Below are 19,125 nucleotides of genomic sequence, written 5' to 3' on the forward strand. Positions count from 1 at the left end.
CCATTGTGCCTGGCTAGTTTTTTTTTTTTTTTGTGTGTGTGTGTGTGTGTGGTACTGGGAATAGAACCCAGGGCGTTATGCATGCAAGGTAAGCATTCTACCAATTTAGCTGTATCCCCAGCCCCTACCTTTTGTATTTTTAAAATTGGGTATTTCACAACCAAGAAGACCTACTTGAAGACAGTATTACTAAATGAGAAGTTAAGGAAGGTCAAGGTCTTCTAATAGCAGTTGGTCTAAAATACTTAATATTGGGATGGAAGAAAAGACAAAAGAGAGGGATGAGAGTGTGAATCCTACTTTAGTAGTTTTAAGATTGGGAGGAATATAGACCCTAAAGAAGCATCGTATCATTGCTATGCCCCAGGGATCTGGAGGCTTCCTTCCCCCACATTACTTCAATTACATGTTGAACTGGGTTTTAGTTGAGCATCCTGGATTAGTGACTAGGAGCAGGTCTATGTTTACTCATTTGTCCCAGCACATAGAACCTGTAACATTCATTGTCCCCAGGTAAGCCAGAACTTATAGTAAAGGTGGTTCTGTGACTTCATGCTTATTATTCAGAAGTAAGTGCTCTCCTGAACTCTGTTGTTATTTTTGTTCCAACTGTTTTTTATAAGACTATATAATGCAATTCCAAGGTCTCCATGCCATCTCTAGTTTTTCATTGCAACATTAGTTTTGTTTTACATGTCATTTGGGAAAAGTGATGAGTAGGAAGTATCTATTTGTGTTTTTTATATTTGACTTTAAAAATCTATAGTTGTTATTAATTTTTATAAAAGACATAAATTGAATCTTAGATCCAATTTATTTGTGCCTTTAGATATAGTCATTTGTATTACAGAAGTTGAAAAAAATATATTAAGTTCAGTTATGTTCATGTATTGCCATCTTTTTGAAGATTTCAAAGAAAAAAATGAAGGAAAAGACTGAAAAATAATTTTTATTTAAAGGGTATTAAGTCTTACAAATTACATCTTAACATTTTTGTATTTCATATTCTATAGCAAAATATGAAGATCTGTATGCATTCTCTTATAATCCAAAACAAAATGATTCAGAACGATTACAAGGTTGGCAACTCATTGACCTTGCTGAGGAATATAAGAGGATGGGAGTGCCAAATTCACACTGGCAGTTATCTGATGCCAACCGAGAATACAAGGTAACTTAGCAACCTTTTAGAGGACTTCAGAAAATGTTAGTACCAGAGGGGCAGAGTGTGTCATAGTAGCAAGTTTTCAATGTATTACAGTTTGATGGCTGTTCTTTGATTTCATAAGATTGCAGGTTTTTAAAGGATTTTTAACCTTATGGTTTTTGAATTGTGAGTAGAGTAGTTATGTTTTGTTTGATATTTACAGATTTGTGAAACTTACCCCAGAGAACTTTATGTTCCCCGGATAGCAAGCAAACCAATAATTGTTGGTAGTTCCAAGTTCCGGAGCAAAGGAAGATTCCCAGTTCTTTCCTACTATCATGAAGAAAAGGAGGTAAGAAGGTTTTTGTTTTTTTTTTTTTTTTTAAGATTTTATAACTCCCCTTTAGGTTTAAATATCCAAAAGAACACTAATTTTTACTTCAGAAGGCCATTATTATAATGTTGATAATAGAAAAATGCTGGCTTTTCATTTAATTAAAATTTTTAAATTTTACAACTACCCCCAAATATAGAAAATTTCATAGCTGTCATCTTCCTTTACCATCCCTTTCTTCCTTCTATTCAGTGACTTGTAAGCAGATAGGTTTTTCCTTTTTGCTATTCTCTCTTAATTCTGCTTATTTGGGGAAACAGGATACTTTGACAAGCCAACAACCACTGAGAGAAGAAAGAGAACCAAGGACATTTAAGGCTTCCATTTTAATAGCAAACTCTTCAAATCATAAGGATTTTGCAAAATGAAGAGGTAGAGGAAGTATCTTTATGATGGGTTGCTGTAATAGGAATTGTTCATTGCTCAGATCTCAGTTTTGGCAAGTTGCTTTTTCTGTTTGTTTGGTAATTTTAATTTTCTTTCCTCTGTTTTCTTCCTCCTCTTCTTTTTTTAACTTATGTTAATTGACAATTGGGCTTTCTAGCATCTCCATTTTTCTTAGGCTTCTTTCCTTCAATCTCTATTTTCTAGATTTCCTCAGCCGTATCTCTATTTTAGCCTGCCTCTTAGATTCTTTATTTTTATGGATCATTTTTTAATATTTCAGTATTGAATATTGAAGCTCTTTTTTTGAATATTTGAGCTCTTTTCCTATTTTCCAAAAATTTTTACTCAGTTTTCTATTGTTGGATATAGTGTCTTAGTTCTCTGAGAAAAAGGATTTTTTTTTTTTTTAATAAAAAGAATGTTGTGTTTCCACGTAAGTTATCTTTTCCCCAGAGTTTCTTTTTTTAAATTTTTTTGTCTTTCATACATCTGGATTTTTAACTGGTTTCTCAGCTGTGTACATAAAGTTCTATATCATTGGCTTCTTTATGATATCTAATTGGTATCCTTAAAGAGGAATCTTTAAGTTTTGCCAGTGTGTAATAGTAACTCTGGCTGTGACCCACACTATGGTAACAGGGATGGTAGGATCTCACATTTTTTGTGAAGACTTTTATTTCATTCTCCTGTTTTGGGGGATATATGGCTTCACTCCCATCCATAGCTGTACCTGTTGTCCAGAGTCTTCAGGTTAATCCTGTATATAGAATTAACTTTGTCTTCAGGGTAAGGAAATTTTTGGAAATCTTAACTAGTCCTTATATAGGAATTCAGCCAGTTATCCTGTGTTTAGTCATACCCCAACTCAGCCCCTGAGCTTTTCTGGGATTTTGATGCTCAAAATACTTTGTTTCTTTTCAACCTAGGGGAGTTAGCAGCTTTCTTCTGCCACAAGTCATTTATCACTTGACAATCTGCTATCACCCCTTTTTTCAGTATTGGAGATTGAACTCAGGGCTTCATGTATGGTTAGGCAAGCACTCTACCACGGAGTTACATCCCCCAACCCTTTTTTAAATTTTAAGACAGTGTTTAACTGAGTTTTTCTGGCTGGCCTAAAATTTGTGATCCTCCTGCTTCAGTCTCCACCATACCTGGCTTCATTTCCCCAAATTTTATTGACATCTCTATTGTTGTTTCCTTTTCTATTCTTTTTGTCCTTGTGATTTTATAATCTTAAACTTATTTTTTTAGAATTTTGATTGGATTTTGGAAGGGAGCAGAGATAAAGGTAAATGTTTAAACAAAAGTTTCTAATTTGCTTTTCATTATTAAATTGTGAGGAGGTTATCCGGATATGGCCTGTTTGATATACCCATGTTTACGTATGTTGTTTATTGGAAAGCTGGGCTGAAAATAGATATTTAGTGGCCAACTTAATAAAATCAGAAAGTAGATATGAAAAAATAAGACAGTCTTCATTTTTTTGTTTTATGTTTTCATGGTTTTGTTTTATATATGAATTTAAAATATGCACAAATATATTTTTGTGTTTACTTTTGTTCCTTTAATGAGATTGTATATAGAATATTTGGGTAAAATTAAGTTGGAGTTGGCAAGGATGAGATTGGAAAATAAGTGTCTGTGTTTAAATTTTACATTTTATTCAGGACTTTAAAATATAGTAAATTTAATAGGGAATTCAGCCATTCCCTAGTTCTCAACAGATATTCTTGCCCTCCTAGTTTAACTATATTTTAATCCAAATTTGAATTGAATGTCACTTTTGTTATTTTATATCTCACTTTATAAAAAGATTGCTGTTTCAATTAGAGATTCTGAAAGTCTTTGGGACTTTCAAATGTTTAAATGTTTCTACTTTAAAAATTCATGTTTTACACAATTGACTATTCCTTTACTAACCGGAATTGAAAGTATCCTATAGAGAGAGAAGATGGGAGGGGAGGGAGGGGGGATAGTAGAGGATAGGAAAGGTAGCAGAATACAACAGTTACTAATAGGGCATTATGTATAAATGTGGATGTGTAACCGATGTGATTCTGCAATCTGTATTTGGGGTAAAATTGGGAGTTCATAACCAACTTGAATCTAATGTATGAAATATGATATGTCAAGAGCTTTATAATGTTTTGAACAACCAATAAAAAAATAAATTAAAAAAAAAAAAAGAAAGTATCCTATAATTAAAGTAGAGCATAGGATACAGATATCTTAACTCTATAGAGAATTGACTAAGTGATTTTTCTTAAGACCTAAGTTTTGTTTCTATTAGACTAGTTAAGGAAGCATTTAGTTGTCTTAGGAGAATACTGGGAAAACTTAGGGAACATCGGGATGTTGAAAGAATATTTAATTCAAATCGGATTTCAACATTAATGTATTTGATTACATCAATCTTTTAAACAATTGCATATTTGATTTTAACTTTTGAGTTTTTTTCTCTTAAGCTTTTTTTTTTTTTTTTTGGGCATAATCTGTTTTCTGTCTTGTTAAAATTAGGCTGCCATTTGTCGATGTAGTCAACCACTGTCAGGATTCAGTGCCAGGTGCCTTGAGGATGAACATTTGCTTCAAGCAATTAGTAAAGCCAATCCAGTCAATCGCTACATGTATGTTGTGGATACCCGGCCCAAAGTATGTAACGTAAATACAGTACAATCTGTTACTTTACTTATCTCTGTTACTTTAATTAATGGGGGGAGGTAATAAATTGTCCATATTTAAAATATCTGAGTCCTGGTTTTAAATTAACCAAGGCTAATAATACAAAGGAAATCAATTCTTTTTTGGAATATCAACTTAGAAGGATTGTTCTCAGTAACCTGGATGGTGATTTCTTATGTCTTCTGATATGTGACACATGCATCTGATACATATATATACACACACTAATTAATTTAGGAAAGCTGAATTTTATAGTGTTCTTGGTAGTATATAGGTCTTATATTGTTAAGAAATACTAAATAGTGTGTAACATATCAAAAGTTACAAATTCTTAACTTGTTTTTATGAAATTTTTAATTAACACTTTTTTGTTAAAATAGTGAACCTTATTCTGAAATATTTTTTTTAAAAAAGGAAAAACAGTGAGTTAATTTAACATTGACTAGAGAATTATGGTGAATAGGAAATTATTGTTCTGTTAGGCATCTATGGTATGAGGCTAAATTTTTATCATTGGGATAGAGTCAGAATCCAGTTTTCTTTTTATGAGCTCAGTTTAATAGCCAATTCACATAGGACCCTGAAATTAAAGTAATTAAATTCTTCAGTGGTAACAGCTAACTTTACTTTTAATTTTTATTATAGCATCGAATGCAGAGCTGGTGGGCTACACAAAAGGACATTGGCAGAATTATAGTGAGAATTTCTTCAAAAGTCTGGAATGATGAGAAAATAAGAGAAAGCGATGAGAAACAGCGAGTGAGCAACATAAAACAAGCAATTTTAGGCAGCTTTGTAAAAGGAATCATTAGCTGTTTTAGAGTAATTCTCATCTTTATGCAGTCTCGCAAAAATAATGGAGAATGCAGAAAATGAGATTAATTTGAGTCAATTAGGAAGTATTAGAAATTGGCAATTGGATAATATTTTGTTAAAAACAGACTAAGAAAGTCTAAGGAGTTCACATCTAAGATATAAAAAGACTTTGAAGATTTATGTCTTAACTTTGTATTCAAGAATTCTAATAGCTCTTACTTATGTAATTGTCTTCTACACAGAGAATATATCTTTAATTGCTTTGCTAGTTAAACTTAATAAAATCAAGGAGTGATAATGGAAACATTTTTAACATCTCTTAATTTTACTTATAATTAGCGAGTCAGTAGATGTCATTTAAATATACTTGTTATCACCCTGAGGCCCAATGAAAAGCTACTTTTACTTCCGTTTTAGATTCCTTTTCATCCAAGTTCATAAGCAAAGAATAGTAAAGTAACATTTCATATGAAATCCTAGTCTGAAAGAAGTAAGTATTCAAATCCTAAGTGTACCTGTGATAACATTTGCTGTAATAACCAAAGACCATAGGCTTATGTACCTATGGGCAGTCTGTTTTCTCTTTAGAGACTAGTTTATTTTGGGCCTAATTCTTAGAGCTGTATCAGGCTAGCAGGTCAGATGCTGTATTACACAGTGTATGGGTCTCCAGTAATCTCTAATGTGAAGGATCTCCAATAAGTTGGAGGCATGTTTCAGATCTGATTTTCATGAGCCTTGTGGATTTCTGAATGATCATTTACTCTAGGCTTCTTCTGAAGTGAATCTCACAGTTTCATTCTGTAAAAGAAAAGCTTGCTAGCTCTGCAGTCATTTAAGATTTAGATAGGAAATATGCTTTTATTTTTAATTTTGAAGTATTGCAGATAGCTGATTGGCTTCATGAACTTGTGGGTATTTCCTGTTCAGTCCTTTCCTTTATATGATAATCATATATATTGTTACTTTATAGTAACAATTCTTTATTGTTGATAATGTGACATTTTGCTTACCAAAAAATGGTAGCTTATTTAGTTTTAATGGGTTCCTTCAAAATCTCTTCCAGATAATGACTTATTTAATGTTTTTATGACATTTTAGTAAATCAAAAGATAAAAGTAATTTGTTTTTAAATTTCTAAAATTTTAAATTTTAGCTGAATGCGATGGCCAACAGAGCAGCTGGAAAAGGTTATGAAAATGAAGACAACTATTCTAATATTAGATTTCAGTTTGTTGGAATAGAAAATATTCATGTCATGAGGTCCAGCCTTCAGAAATTATTGGAAGGTATGATTTTTCTTGCTTATAGATAAAATATAATGCTAGTTGCATGTATTATAAAATTTTCTGTTAGTCACATTTAAAGTAAAAAGAAACAAGTAGTATTTTAAAAATTTGCTTAATGTTAAAAACTTGTTTAATGTTGATATAAAAATTGGTAATGAAATATTAAGTCTTAGAAATCAAGTGTGTATTTTACACATAGAACACAGCTATGTTTGGACTAGCCACATTTCAAGTACTCAGTAGTCCTGTCTGGGTTGTGGTGTCTCTGTTAATATAATTTTAATGGTTTTGCAAAAATTGCTATTGTTAGATAGTTATTTTTGAATAGTCAGTGCAATAAAGATTAATTTATGATACTGTTTCTTTTAAATATTAAGATCTTTCCAGTCATGATGTTTTTAAAATTTAAAATAGAAGACTAGTTTTAGTTAAACATCTGCCCTAAAAAATCTATCTATCTATCTATCTATCTATCTATCTATTTATTTATTTATCTATCGGTACTAGGGATCAAACTCAGGGGTATTCGACCACTGAACCACATCCCCAGCCCTATTTTGTATTTTATTTAGAGACAGGGTCTTACTGAATTTGCCTAGCGTCTCACAGTTGCTGAGGCTGGCTTTGAACTCACAGTTCTTCTGTCTCAGCCTCCCCAGCAACTGGGATTACAGGTGTGCACCACGCGCCTGGATCCTAAAAAAGATTTAAAAGGGATTTTGTATCAATTTCTTTTAAGTACAGGAATGATAGAAAAATGTATTTTAAAATGTATTATTAAGGTTCTAATTGAATCTTTTAATTTTTTATTTTGTCCTTTCTTTTTCAACTTACTTACCTAGAAAAATCTTTAGAAGGATCAGTAGAAATTCTAGCTCCATTCTAACTGAAAAAAATTTCTCCCTTTTTTTCAGTCAATGGTACCAGAGGGCTTTCTGTCAATGATTTCTACTCTGGATTGGAAAGCTCAGGATGGCTTCGCCATATCAAAGCTGTTATGGATGCCGCAATCTTCCTAGCCAAAGTAATTATCTTTCATGTTGAACTTTGCATATATAATGGTTAGGAAGGATGATTTATCCTATTAGGTACTGGTACGTAGTCTGGTCAGGTGACTTTTTATTACTTAGCTCTTTAATAAGGTTCACTTTAATTTGAGCTTTGAAAATATCATGTAGCATTCAATACAGATACTTTAAATAAATCCCTAGATACTTTGAGACAACATTTCTTTTTGTTGTTGTTTATTTGCTTTGTTTTTGTTTTTAAGTATGCTATGCCAACATCATTGCAGATATAGCTCTCCTTTGTAATGTGATAGCTGCTAGTATGGTTTTCAAGTAAATAAACTTCAGATATATATAAAAGGCATTCTGCTAGAATCTAAGTATGTGATATTTCTTTTCAGGCAATAATGGTCGAAAATGCAAGTGTATTAGTACATTGTTCTGATGGGTGGGATAGAACTTCACAGGTGTGTTCCCTTGGTTCACTTTTATTGGATTCCTACTACAGGACGATCAAAGGATTCATGGTAAGGATTTATTCAGTTAGTGGTTCTCAAATAGAAGTGGTTTTGTCTCCCCAGGGAACAGTGGCAATGTTAGAAGACAGTTTTGTGTGGAAAGGCAATGGTGCGCAAGTATCTAGCAGGTAGAAGCCAGAAATATTGTTAAATATCCTTATGCAGGACAAATTCATAACAAGGAACTATCTGGCCCCATGTCAATACTGCTAAGGTTGAGAAATCTCGAGCCAATTAGACAGATTTCCACTCATGCTATATCTTTGGCAAAAACTTTAGATTTAGAGATTTGTTTTCCCATCTTAAATGTTACAGTGAAAATAAAATTGTAACATTTTGTCTAAAAAATTAATGTAAAACAATGCACATATAAAAATACTTAAAAATTAGATTCTGAAGCAAACTTTCTGTTTAAAACACCTTTATTTGTTAGGTGAGTAACATATTAGGCATGTTTATATGTGAAGATTAAGTTTCCATTGAACATATTTCATGTCTTGTGAAAATAAAGCACTAGTGGGCATGGTGGCACACGCCTGTAATCCCAGCAGCTCAGGAGGCTGAGCCAGGAATATCGAAAGTTCAAAGCCTCAGCAATGGCAAGGTACTGAGCAACTCAGTGAGACCCTGTCTCTAAATAAAACACAAAATAGGGCTGGGGAATGTGGCTCAGTGATTGAGTGCCCCTGAGTTCAATCCCTGGTTGAAAAAATGGCTCTGGACTTTTGTTTTTTGCTTTTTTTTTTTTTTTTTAACATTTTGTTTTTAGTAGTAGATGGACATAGTACCTTCATTTTATTTATTTATTTTTACATGGTGCTGAGGATTAAACCCAGTGCTTCACATATGCTAAGCAAGTGCTCTACCACTGAGCCACAACCCCAGCCCTTGTTTTTTGCTTTTTAACATATGATCAGATTAACTTTCAAATTTCATATCTTTTGGTATATTTAATAAATGAAGAAATACTAGAAATTTTTCATAAATTTAGATTTTTTTCCCCCCTGTGCTAAAAATTGAACCCAGGATTCAGTCATGCTAGGCAGGTGCTGTACTACTGAGCTATGCTCCTAGCCCTAGATTTTTTACTTTTTATTTATTTATTTTTGATAATGGTTTTGGAGATTGAACCTAGGGCCTTACACATGCTAGACAAGTGCTCTACTACTAAGCTGTATCACCAACCCCATAGATATTTTTAATAGTGACATCTTAAAGATTTAAAATCACCAAACCCTTTTCAGCACTATTGTTTTGTGCTGCTAACATATTCAGTCTGTGATAGGACATATGGAAATAAGGAAAAAAAAATTATTTTACCAGTACTGGATACTGAACCCAGGGGAACCCTGTTCTTTTCTTTTCTTTTTTTAATTTTTAAATAAATTTATTAATTTGCGGGAACCAGGGATTGAACTCAGGGGCACTCAACCACTGAGCTACATCCCCAGCCCTATTTTGTGTTTTAGTTAGAAACAGGGTCTCACTGAGTTACTCAGCACCTTGCCATTGCTGAAGCTTTAAATTTGTGATCCTCCTGTCTCAGCCTTCTGAGCAGCTGGGATTACAGGCATGTGCCACTGTGCCTGTCTTGTTTTTTATTCTTGAGACAGGGTCTTATTAAGTTGCTGAGGCTCTTGTTTTAGCCTCCTGGAGCTGGAATTTCAGGGTATACTGTACCCATTGCACCCTGCTAGAAATGAAGAATATTTTCTTTGGCATGTTTGGCTTTAATTGTTTGCTGGGCGTCAAATGAAGTAATGTAATGAACGACCGGGGTACTGAGAGTGTCTCGGAACAGGAGCAATGTGAACTACAGCATTGCCCCTTTAGGTGACTGCAGATGATGTTGAAACATGGAGATTAGGGTGTTAGAGTGGGGTCCTGAAGAAGAAAAGGGGCTAGAGTTGGACTTTACCCTCTTTTTTTTTTTATATTTATTTTTTAGTTTTAGGTGGACTCAGTGTCTTTATTATTTATTTTTATGTGGTGCTGAAGATTGAACCGAGTGCCTCATGCATGCTAGGCAAGCACTCTACCACTGAGCCACAACCCCAGCCCAGACTTTTCCCTCTTTGGGCATTGAACATTAGCCTTTAAAAAACAGTAACTTCAAGTAATTTGATTAGATTTATGTTCTTGAAAGATGGTTTGGTGTCTTGAAAGCAGAGGGGAGAAGAAATAGAGACTGGGAGTCCAGGGTAGAAACCATTCATGATAAATAAGTGAAGAGAAAAAAAAGGACCAGAACTAAGGTAGCAACACATAGTGGATAGGGAGGCACTGGGTTTCAGAAATGTAAAGGACTTAGAATCAGAATTGAGTGTGTGGTAGAAGAGCCCTCCTTTAGTCTCCTGAACTGGTTTCTAGCATGGGTGGTGCCCCTCTCCTGCTACTCACTGAACATAACAAAGGAACAGGTTCAGTGAAATAATCTAGTTAAGATTTAGGTGTGGATGTGTCTAAATGGATGCAGAGGACCTAGAATGAAATCAGTGATTCCAGCCCAAAGATAACTTGTCCCAAGGTCACACAAGAGAAGAAGTAGTGAAACCAGGGTTTGAGCCCAAGCCTGTACTTCAGAAACTTCATCCTTAACTATTATGACATATGGCCTTTTGCCTAAATGATATAGATTTAAGACAAAATTGGAGAAGTGAAAGTAGCAATGTTGACACTGTGAAGAGAATTTGCTTGCCAATTATATAGTGAAATTATAAGGTATAGTAAATACTAAGAAGATATGTTTAAATTAGACTGAAAACATTAGAAGTCTGCATTTCAGTGGAGTTGATAAATAAAGAAGCTTCATAACCCACTTGAAGCAAAGTGTGAAAGATGATATATCAAGAACTNAAAAAAAAAAAAAAAAAAAAAAAAAGAAGAAGCCTATGACAGAGAAGAAAGATAAATAAAGATAATCCATTCAGGAGGATAAATATTAACATTTGGATTTAAATCTAAAATGTGATTTTCATTGCTCTTTTTGATCATTTATTTTTTCTCACAAAAAAGTTGTTATAAGTAATGTAAAAGTAAGCCCAAAAGGTTTAATGTTCACACCTCAGTCTGCTACCCAGAGTTCACCATTGTTAGCATTTTAGTTTACTTTTTTTTTGGTACTGGCGATTGAATCCAGGGACATTCTACCACTGAGCCACATCCCCAGCCCTTTTTGTTTTTTATTTTGAGACAGGTTCTCACTAAATTGCCCAGGCTTGCCTTGAAATTGTATTCTTCCTGCCTCAGTTTACCGAGTAGATGGGAGTATAGGCCTGCGGCCTGATCTTCCTAGCCTTTTCTATGTCATCTTCCTACATACAAAAATTTAAGTGTAATATTGTTTTATAACATGCACTTTTCACTTAAAATATAATAAACAAATTTGTCATGAGACCTTTCATTTTATGTACTTTCACTCTTTAATCCCACCACTAGTGCAGGTTCTAGACATCTTTGCCTGTAGTGTTTTTTTTGTTGTTGTTGTTCTGTTCTCAACCATAATCCAAAAGTATAAATGCTGTTTTTGAGCTAATAGAATTTAAACCATTTTGAAAAAAGTTACAAATAGTTACAAAGTATATTTTACTTTTTCTCATTAAGGTTTTAATAGAAAAAGATTGGATCTCATTTGGACATAAATTTTCAGAGAGGTGAGTGGCAGTTGTACATTTATGTCTTTTGTAAAATAGGGTACTACAGTGTTTCTGTGTTTAACACGTCTAGTGGGAGGAGAGAGAGGTATGGTTTTACATAGTATTGTATTTGAAGACAGATTTAATTTTTGTCTTTGCTTTTTATTCTAATATCTGTGTTATTTTCATGACTATCACCTTCCTTTTTGGCTGAATTGTAGTATTTTGAAGGTAACACATCCTTTAAAATTGTTGTTACAAAACTCATACATATAAATGGTTTCAATAAAAAATGATAATTTTTGTGTTAATGTGCATTTTAGAATTATAGTTTGTATGTTTAACGGTACTTGAACAATGGACTATTTTCAGAGGCATTTTTTAAAGTTTTTGCTTTCTTGTCGGGGTGGTTAGGTGTGGCCATTTGGATGGTGACCCAAAGGAAGTTTCACCAGTGTTTACTCAATTCTTGGAGTGTGTGTGGCATTTGACGGAACAGTTTCCACAAGCATTTGAATTCAATGAAGCATTTCTTCTTCAGATCCATGAACACATTCATTCATGCCAATTTGGAAACTTCCTTGGAAATTGTCAGAAAGAAAGAGAAGAACTCAAGTAAGATGATTTCATGAAAATGGGCTTTTTTTTTTTCCTACACAGCTGAAGTCACACAGCCATAAATTATGGTGGACTTAATTAAATGGCTCAACAGTATGAAATAGAACTAAATTTTATTGTGAAGATTTTATTGTCTATATTTCTAAAGCTAAATACCCTCCTAGTGTCCCCACCCCCCAGGTTAATAGTTAAAATATATCTTTAAGTATATTTTGAAGTATAATGTAGATACAAAAAAGTACATTTAGCGTTAAGTGTGCAGCTCATTAAATCTTATCTTACTTGCCCATATATCCAGCACTGAGAAAAAAAAGAAACACTGCCTATACCCTAGAAACTTCCCTCATTCTCCTTTTTAGTTCAAATGTATATTTTAGAATAGAGAAGTCTTTAGATTAATTTGTTTCCCACAAAATAGTGGTCACTAGTTTAAAAGTGTGGTAGAATGTTTAAGATTTGGTTTGTTTTAAGATAATATGGAGCCTTATAGCTCTCCTCACATTTCTGAAGAGATAGTTCTTTGGAGAAATTAAGTCTACCTGTGTTGGCTGTAGTGTGTCTGTTCCTGTGTGGGGTCCCCCATAACCTCTGAAACACTGTATGACCCTAACTCACCTGTTCTTTCCCAACCAGGTGGTATTTTGATGCAGGTGAGATCTGGGGTAAGACCGAAAGGTCCTATATATATTTTTAGGTTTGGCTTCTGAATTTACATTATTTTCAGTAGCAGTAAAGAACAGTTCTAGATTCTTGAACATCTGAATGATATATTAGAGAAGCTAAATCTGGTAATAGTTTGAAGATAGCCACATGCTCCTAATACAGTTGATGGCAGAACTGAGGATGTAGAAAATTCTAAAGATGTATAAAGGCGGGCTGGGGATGTGGCTCAAGCGGTAGCGTGCTTGCCTGGCATGCGTGCGGCCCGGGTTCGATCCTCAGCACCACATACAAACAAAGATGTTGTGTCTGCCGAAAACTAAAAAATAAATATTAAAAAAAGTTCCCTCTCTCTCTCTTAAAAAAATAAATAAAAAAATTTAAAAAAAGATATATAAAGGCAATAACAAATAAAATGTCAGAGACAAACATGTCAAAAACATTAAGACTTTCACTCTGCGTTATAGTCATTCATAAGAGTTAATCATAATTTGAAGCAGGTGACTTGGAGTACAAAGCTAGGAAATATCTATTCTCAATTAGTACCAAACATATTCAGAAATGAGAAAATAGAAATAAAGGGTATATTTAATAGTAGTCTTTCTTTAAGAACATGCCTATGGCTCATCTTCTTATGGAAAAATAGAAGATTTTCCCTTTGCCTCCTGGATTCTAGTGTATACTGTTTTGCCTTTACCATCTCCTTTAGATTTTCAATATAACTGGTTTTTAAAACTCTTGCATAATGTCCTAATTTTGCCTATTTCTCTGCACTGACATCAGTGGGGTCTAGATATGGGATTAAGAGAATAAGGCCAAACAGATAGCTCTAGTAGTGCCTTGTTCCACATATATGTGTGCAGAGATTTAAAATAGGTATAAGAGAGACCCAAGTTTTCGAAGTTGTGTGACTTGAGAGGAATTGTTTAAAATGTATAGTATAGAGAAAATGGTATACCTGTGTTATGTTTTAGAGACATGGATTTATTTGCATGATTATGAATGAAAGAGACAAGATATCACACTGAATAGAAAAACTAAAACTTAAATCTACTTTGGAAACAATTATTTGCTTTATGAAAATGATATTAGCAGTAATAATTTGCATCTCTAAGAAAGATCTTTATATTTTTCTTATTACCTTAAGGTTGAAGGAGAAAACTTACTCCCTGTGGCCATTTCTTTTGGATGACCAAAAGAAGTACTTAAATCCTCTCTACAGTTCCAAATCTCAGAGGTTTACAGTTTTGGAACCAAATACAGTATCTTTCAATTTTAAGTAAGTTCGCATCATTGAAGTGTTTATATTTACTTTTTCTCAAACACAGTTTATTTTAATTGTTTAATTTATTATCTAAGTGTACATATTTAGGGAGTATAGCATAATACATGTGTAATGATCAAATCAGAACAGTAAGCATTTCCATGTCTTTAAACAATTACTTTAAATTTTTTGATTAACATATAATAATTGGCTGGGCACAGTATCGCACACCTGTAATCCCAGTGGCTCAGGAGGCTGAGGCAGGAGGATCAGGAGTTCAAAGCTACCCTCAGCAACAGCGAGGCACTAAGCAACTCAGTGAGACTGTGTCTCTAAATAAAATACGGTGTAGGGCTAGGGATGTGGCTCAGTGGTCAAGTGCCCCTAAGTTCAATCCCTAGTACCCCCCCCCAAAATATATATATATATAATAATTGTACATATTTATGAAGTACAATGTGATGCAATGTGTACTGAACAAATAATTAATGTTTGTATCTTCTCATCATTACTTTGGGTTTAGAGCCTTCAAGCTTCTCTCTTCTGATTATTCATAATAAATAATAATAGGTTATTATAAAGTATTATAATAGGTTATTATAAAGTATTATCACCCTGCTATACTATAGAACACTAGAGCTTATTCTTTCTGAGTTTTGGTAAAAACTTTTTTTTTTCATAAAGGTTTTGGAGAAACATGTACCACCAATTTGATCGAACATTGCATCCGAGGCAGTCTATATTCAATATAATTATGAACATGAATGAACAAAATAAGCAGTTAGAGAAGGATATTCAAGACCTAGAATCTGTAAGTATTCTGAAGTGTCTAAAATAATATATTTAAAATGTAAAATTAGTTAACTTGCTCTGTTTAAGTTGTTTCACTTTTGAATTTCCATGATTAGAAATGAAGTTGGGTGACTTTTCATGTGTTTATTACTCATTTGGTTTTTGTTTTCTGTGAATGAACTATTCAAACTTATGCACATTTTTCTGTTGGCTCATTTGCCTTTTTCTTATTGATTTATTTATAAGAGCTCTTTACATACAAGACACTAGTTGTCTGGTTGTGCATAATACAAATGTGTGTTAACAAACAGCTTTGTTCAGCTTATTCTTATATTTTCTACTTTATATAGTGTATGTTTTATTTAGATGTTTTGATTTTCATATTAGTTAAACTGATCGATCCTTACATTTTGTTTTTTGAGTGTGTATTGAGAAATCCCTGTCTTCTTGCTGGGCATGGGGGTCACACGCCTGTAAACCCAGCGGCCTGGAAGGCTAAGGCAGGAGGATCATGAGTTCAAAGCCAGCCTCAGCAATTTAGCAAGGCTCTAAGTAACTCAGCGAGACCCTGTCTCTAAATAAAATATAAAAAAGGGCTGAAAATGTGTTCAGTGATAAAGATTGAACCCTTGGCTTCGATCCCTGTTACTACCCTCGACAAAAAAAAAAAAAGAAAAGAAATCCCTCTCTTCTAAGAATTTCCTTTAATATTTTCTTTGTTGTCATTTATAACCAGAAAGGATCAGAAAATGCATGTGCATTTTTAAAAAATACTAGACAGTTGTTTTTAACTTAGAAAGGCTGTCTCATCTGCCTCTCAGGCAGATGTCCCTTAGTCATCTTTTTTATAACAAGGTGTAGTGACTGCTTGAGTAAATTGTAGGAGAATATGGAAAAGAGAGGAGGTCCAAAATATGGGTAGTACAGGATTATCTGGAGATCAGCCCAAGGGTTTAGAGAGCATAATACTCTGCCACAGGACACCTTTGTATTTAAAATAATAAGTTCTATTGCTATTCTAAAGCCTATCATGTACACCCATCTAACCATTGTAGGAAGACTCTGTAAGAAAAATTTTTCACAGTCAGTATGACCTTTAGTCATAAGTGTATGGTTGTTAATATAGTTTCAATTTCAAAGACAGTGTCTCATATACATTTCTTTCATTATAAAATGTTTACTTGTTATATTTTATAGGTAATATATGTCTTTTTCAAATGTAGGCCTAGTGATCTGCAGTCAAGTGTGGCTGGATTGTTGTTTAATAAATATAAAAACTTACAAAAGCATTTTCCACAGTAAAAATTGTAAACAGAATTTTAAGTTGTATCATGTGCCCTAGATTTTATTTTTCAAGATGTAATTTTGTATTATATATAAGGAGAACATTTGCAAAAGCACGTTTTTTTATCCAACATATATTGACCATGAGGTGTGTAATTTTTTTTCAAATTTTATTTATTCTAGAAAATTAAGCAGTGTAAAAATAAGCAATCAGATGGTATCCTCACCAAGGAATTGTTACATTCCGTTCATCCAGAATCACCTACCCTCAAAACTTCTCTGTGTCTTAAAGAACAGACTCTACTACCAGTGAATGATGCGCTTCGAACTATAGAGGGCAGCAACCCAGCAGATAATCGTTACAGTGATTATACAGAAGAGTTTTCCAAATCGGAACCTGGTGTGGTCAGCTTAGAATATGGTGTGGCAAGAATGACCTGTTAGACTTTCCAAGTGTTTTTCTGTACTGAACATAGAACAAGAAATGAATTATGGTGAGGATGGTCTATGTGCCATGACCAAAGGGGAGTTAGAATGGGGTTTAACAGTACATGAATGGTGGAAGAAAGGAAATTAACTGCTCTTGTAAGAAAAATAAGTCAGTTTAATTGGATTTCTAGCAAGGAATGACATTCAGTTCTGTAAGAAATGAGTGGTATTTGCCATATTTACTCAAAACACAATTTGCACTGTACACTAGTGAATTGACATTTCTGTATGGTTTATATGTTAATTACAGCAAAACATGAATAGCTTTCCTTAATTGTAACTGTGAGGTAAGAAAATTCAACAAAATGATCCTTTAATAATTAACATGGCATGTACTTTTAATTATGTAACTGTGCAACTATGAATATTTACATATTCTACCTTTTAGTGATGTTTAATATTGAAGTGCCATGAAAAATATTTCTAAAAGAGCCTTAAAATAAATTCTCAGTTTATTATTTACCTTTAAGTTTTATAGCCTAGAACAAGATGGGGTTTGCTTTGTTTTTCTATTGATCAACCTCATTTAGTTTGTAAAGAATTGCACTCTCATTACTGCAGGGGTTGCATGCATCAATACTCCTGATAAACAGTTGCAGAAGTACTGTTTAATTCATGTTTAGCCAGTCCCATTTCCATATTCAAAATTAATGAAATTGAAGGTCTTATACTGATTGTAATTTGTTTAGTGCTACATTTGATGATTTATTACTTGTAGCTTAGATTATTGATTTCTTGAATACATACAAACACATTTTACCGTCTTTTATATATGGATTACTGCATTCTATTGATTCTTATTTTGTGGTTGGCTTTAATCCTTTGATAACTGTGTAAGTGTAAACAGCTAAACCCTAAAATTGTTCTTAGAAACAATGAATATTACACATATATATATATTTTTAGACTGCCTTACCTTCCAATGAGTTGCTATTCCTAGAATATTTAACTTTCAGTGTACCCAAAAACTTTGGGGTAAGTAAAAATGGAAGTAGACAGATAGTTTTAGATTATGCTTGGCTGCATGAATTCTAAAACAGTCATTTCTATGTGGAACTTTTTTTTTTTCCCCCCATGTTAAAGGAAAAAAGGGACACCAAGGGGAGCCTAGGTAATATTTAACAAAAGCAGCTAAAACTCTGGAAGTGTTTCATTTTGCCTTGTTAACTGTTTATTCTATGTATTAGTACGTATCTTTAATAAGCAAGCAAACAACAACAACAACAAATCAATTGCCATTGGCAATATCACACATCTGGCTTTAAAATCAAAAATTTAAATTACCTGGGTGGCATGAGGTACATACAACTCAAGGGTACTAGGAAATTTGCATAGGATTCCTCATGCATCTCTTTATTACACCTATATCTATTGTTAGCTTTGAATGTAAGCATCTTTTTCAAGTGAAAGAAAGTTTTATTGTATGTGAGCTTATCTAATCCTGTTTATTTTTCAAATGTAGTTCTGTAATACTGTATAAGAAAAATACTGGTTTTTAAACGGAAATATAACTTATGTGATTAACCAATCCTACTTACATATGTAAGCACTGGGAAAGGAAACTTTATGACCACAAAGGGAAGCTTTTGTGCCTTGGTTCTAGTCATATTATGGTTTTAGAATCTTCCATGGGCAGAGTTCTTATATTGCACTCTTTGGTTTATTATCTTAATTTTCAATTTAGACACGTGTGTGTGTGTGTGTGTGTGTGTACGTGTACTCACACATGGACTGAGAAATCAGATAACATCCTGAGTATAAGGGTATATGTTGGCAAAAAGTAGATTGTGTATGTCTTATACAATTGGATTTATGTTCATTGCATTTGGGAATATATAGCATGTAAATTATTTCATGTATTATTTAAAGGTTATTAAATGTCCATGTTTTACTTTGAATGTTTTTCTTTTGGAAAAAACAAGTGGGATTAAGTTGTGTGTGTTTGTATTTTTTCTCACCTAGGCAAATGGTCCTTCACATTATAGTAATATAACAGTATAAATTTTTAGCAATTCATTTCCCAAAAGATTGTAGGTAAATAATTACTGTTATATACAAAAGTAATTCCCACAATATTTAAAAGAGGCATAATGAGCTCAAAGACTTAGTAGACAAGAGTTAATAACTTATAAAATTTTCC

The 19,125-nt window shown here is 33.2% G+C and overlaps 1 protein-coding gene across 2 annotated transcripts in view; it reads left to right on the plus strand.

The window, feature by feature from the left end:
- Mtmr6 (myotubularin related protein 6) overlaps positions 1-18,876 on the plus strand; it is a 37,982-nt gene extending 19,106 nt beyond the window's left edge. Inside the window, exons 4-15 of one of the 2 annotated variants that reach the window (XM_048801266.1) lie at positions 1,014-1,171; positions 1,371-1,499; positions 4,449-4,583; positions 5,259-5,372; positions 6,586-6,718; positions 7,633-7,742; positions 8,127-8,252; positions 11,847-11,896; positions 12,293-12,493; positions 14,304-14,435; positions 15,105-15,231; positions 16,680-18,876. In XM_048801266.1, coding sequence (XP_048657223.1) covers positions 1,014-1,171; positions 1,371-1,499; positions 4,449-4,583; positions 5,259-5,372; positions 6,586-6,718; positions 7,633-7,742; positions 8,127-8,252; positions 11,847-11,896; positions 12,293-12,493; positions 14,304-14,435; positions 15,105-15,231; positions 16,680-16,940 — 1,676 coding nt within the window. In that variant the 3' untranslated portion in view covers positions 16,941-18,876. The remainder of the gene's footprint in view (positions 1-1,013; positions 1,172-1,370; positions 1,500-4,448; positions 4,584-5,258; positions 5,373-6,585; positions 6,719-7,632; positions 7,743-8,126; positions 8,253-11,846; positions 11,897-12,292; positions 12,494-14,303; positions 14,436-15,104; positions 15,232-16,679) is intronic. The other variant, XM_015498704.2, reaches the window with a different exon arrangement.
- Positions 18,877-19,125: the final 249 nt, after the last annotated feature.

This window comes from Marmota marmota, unplaced genomic scaffold (genome assembly GCF_001458135.2).
Source record: "Marmota marmota marmota unplaced genomic scaffold, marMar, whole genome shotgun sequence".
NCBI lineage: Eukaryota > Metazoa > Chordata > Mammalia > Rodentia > Sciuridae > Marmota > Marmota marmota.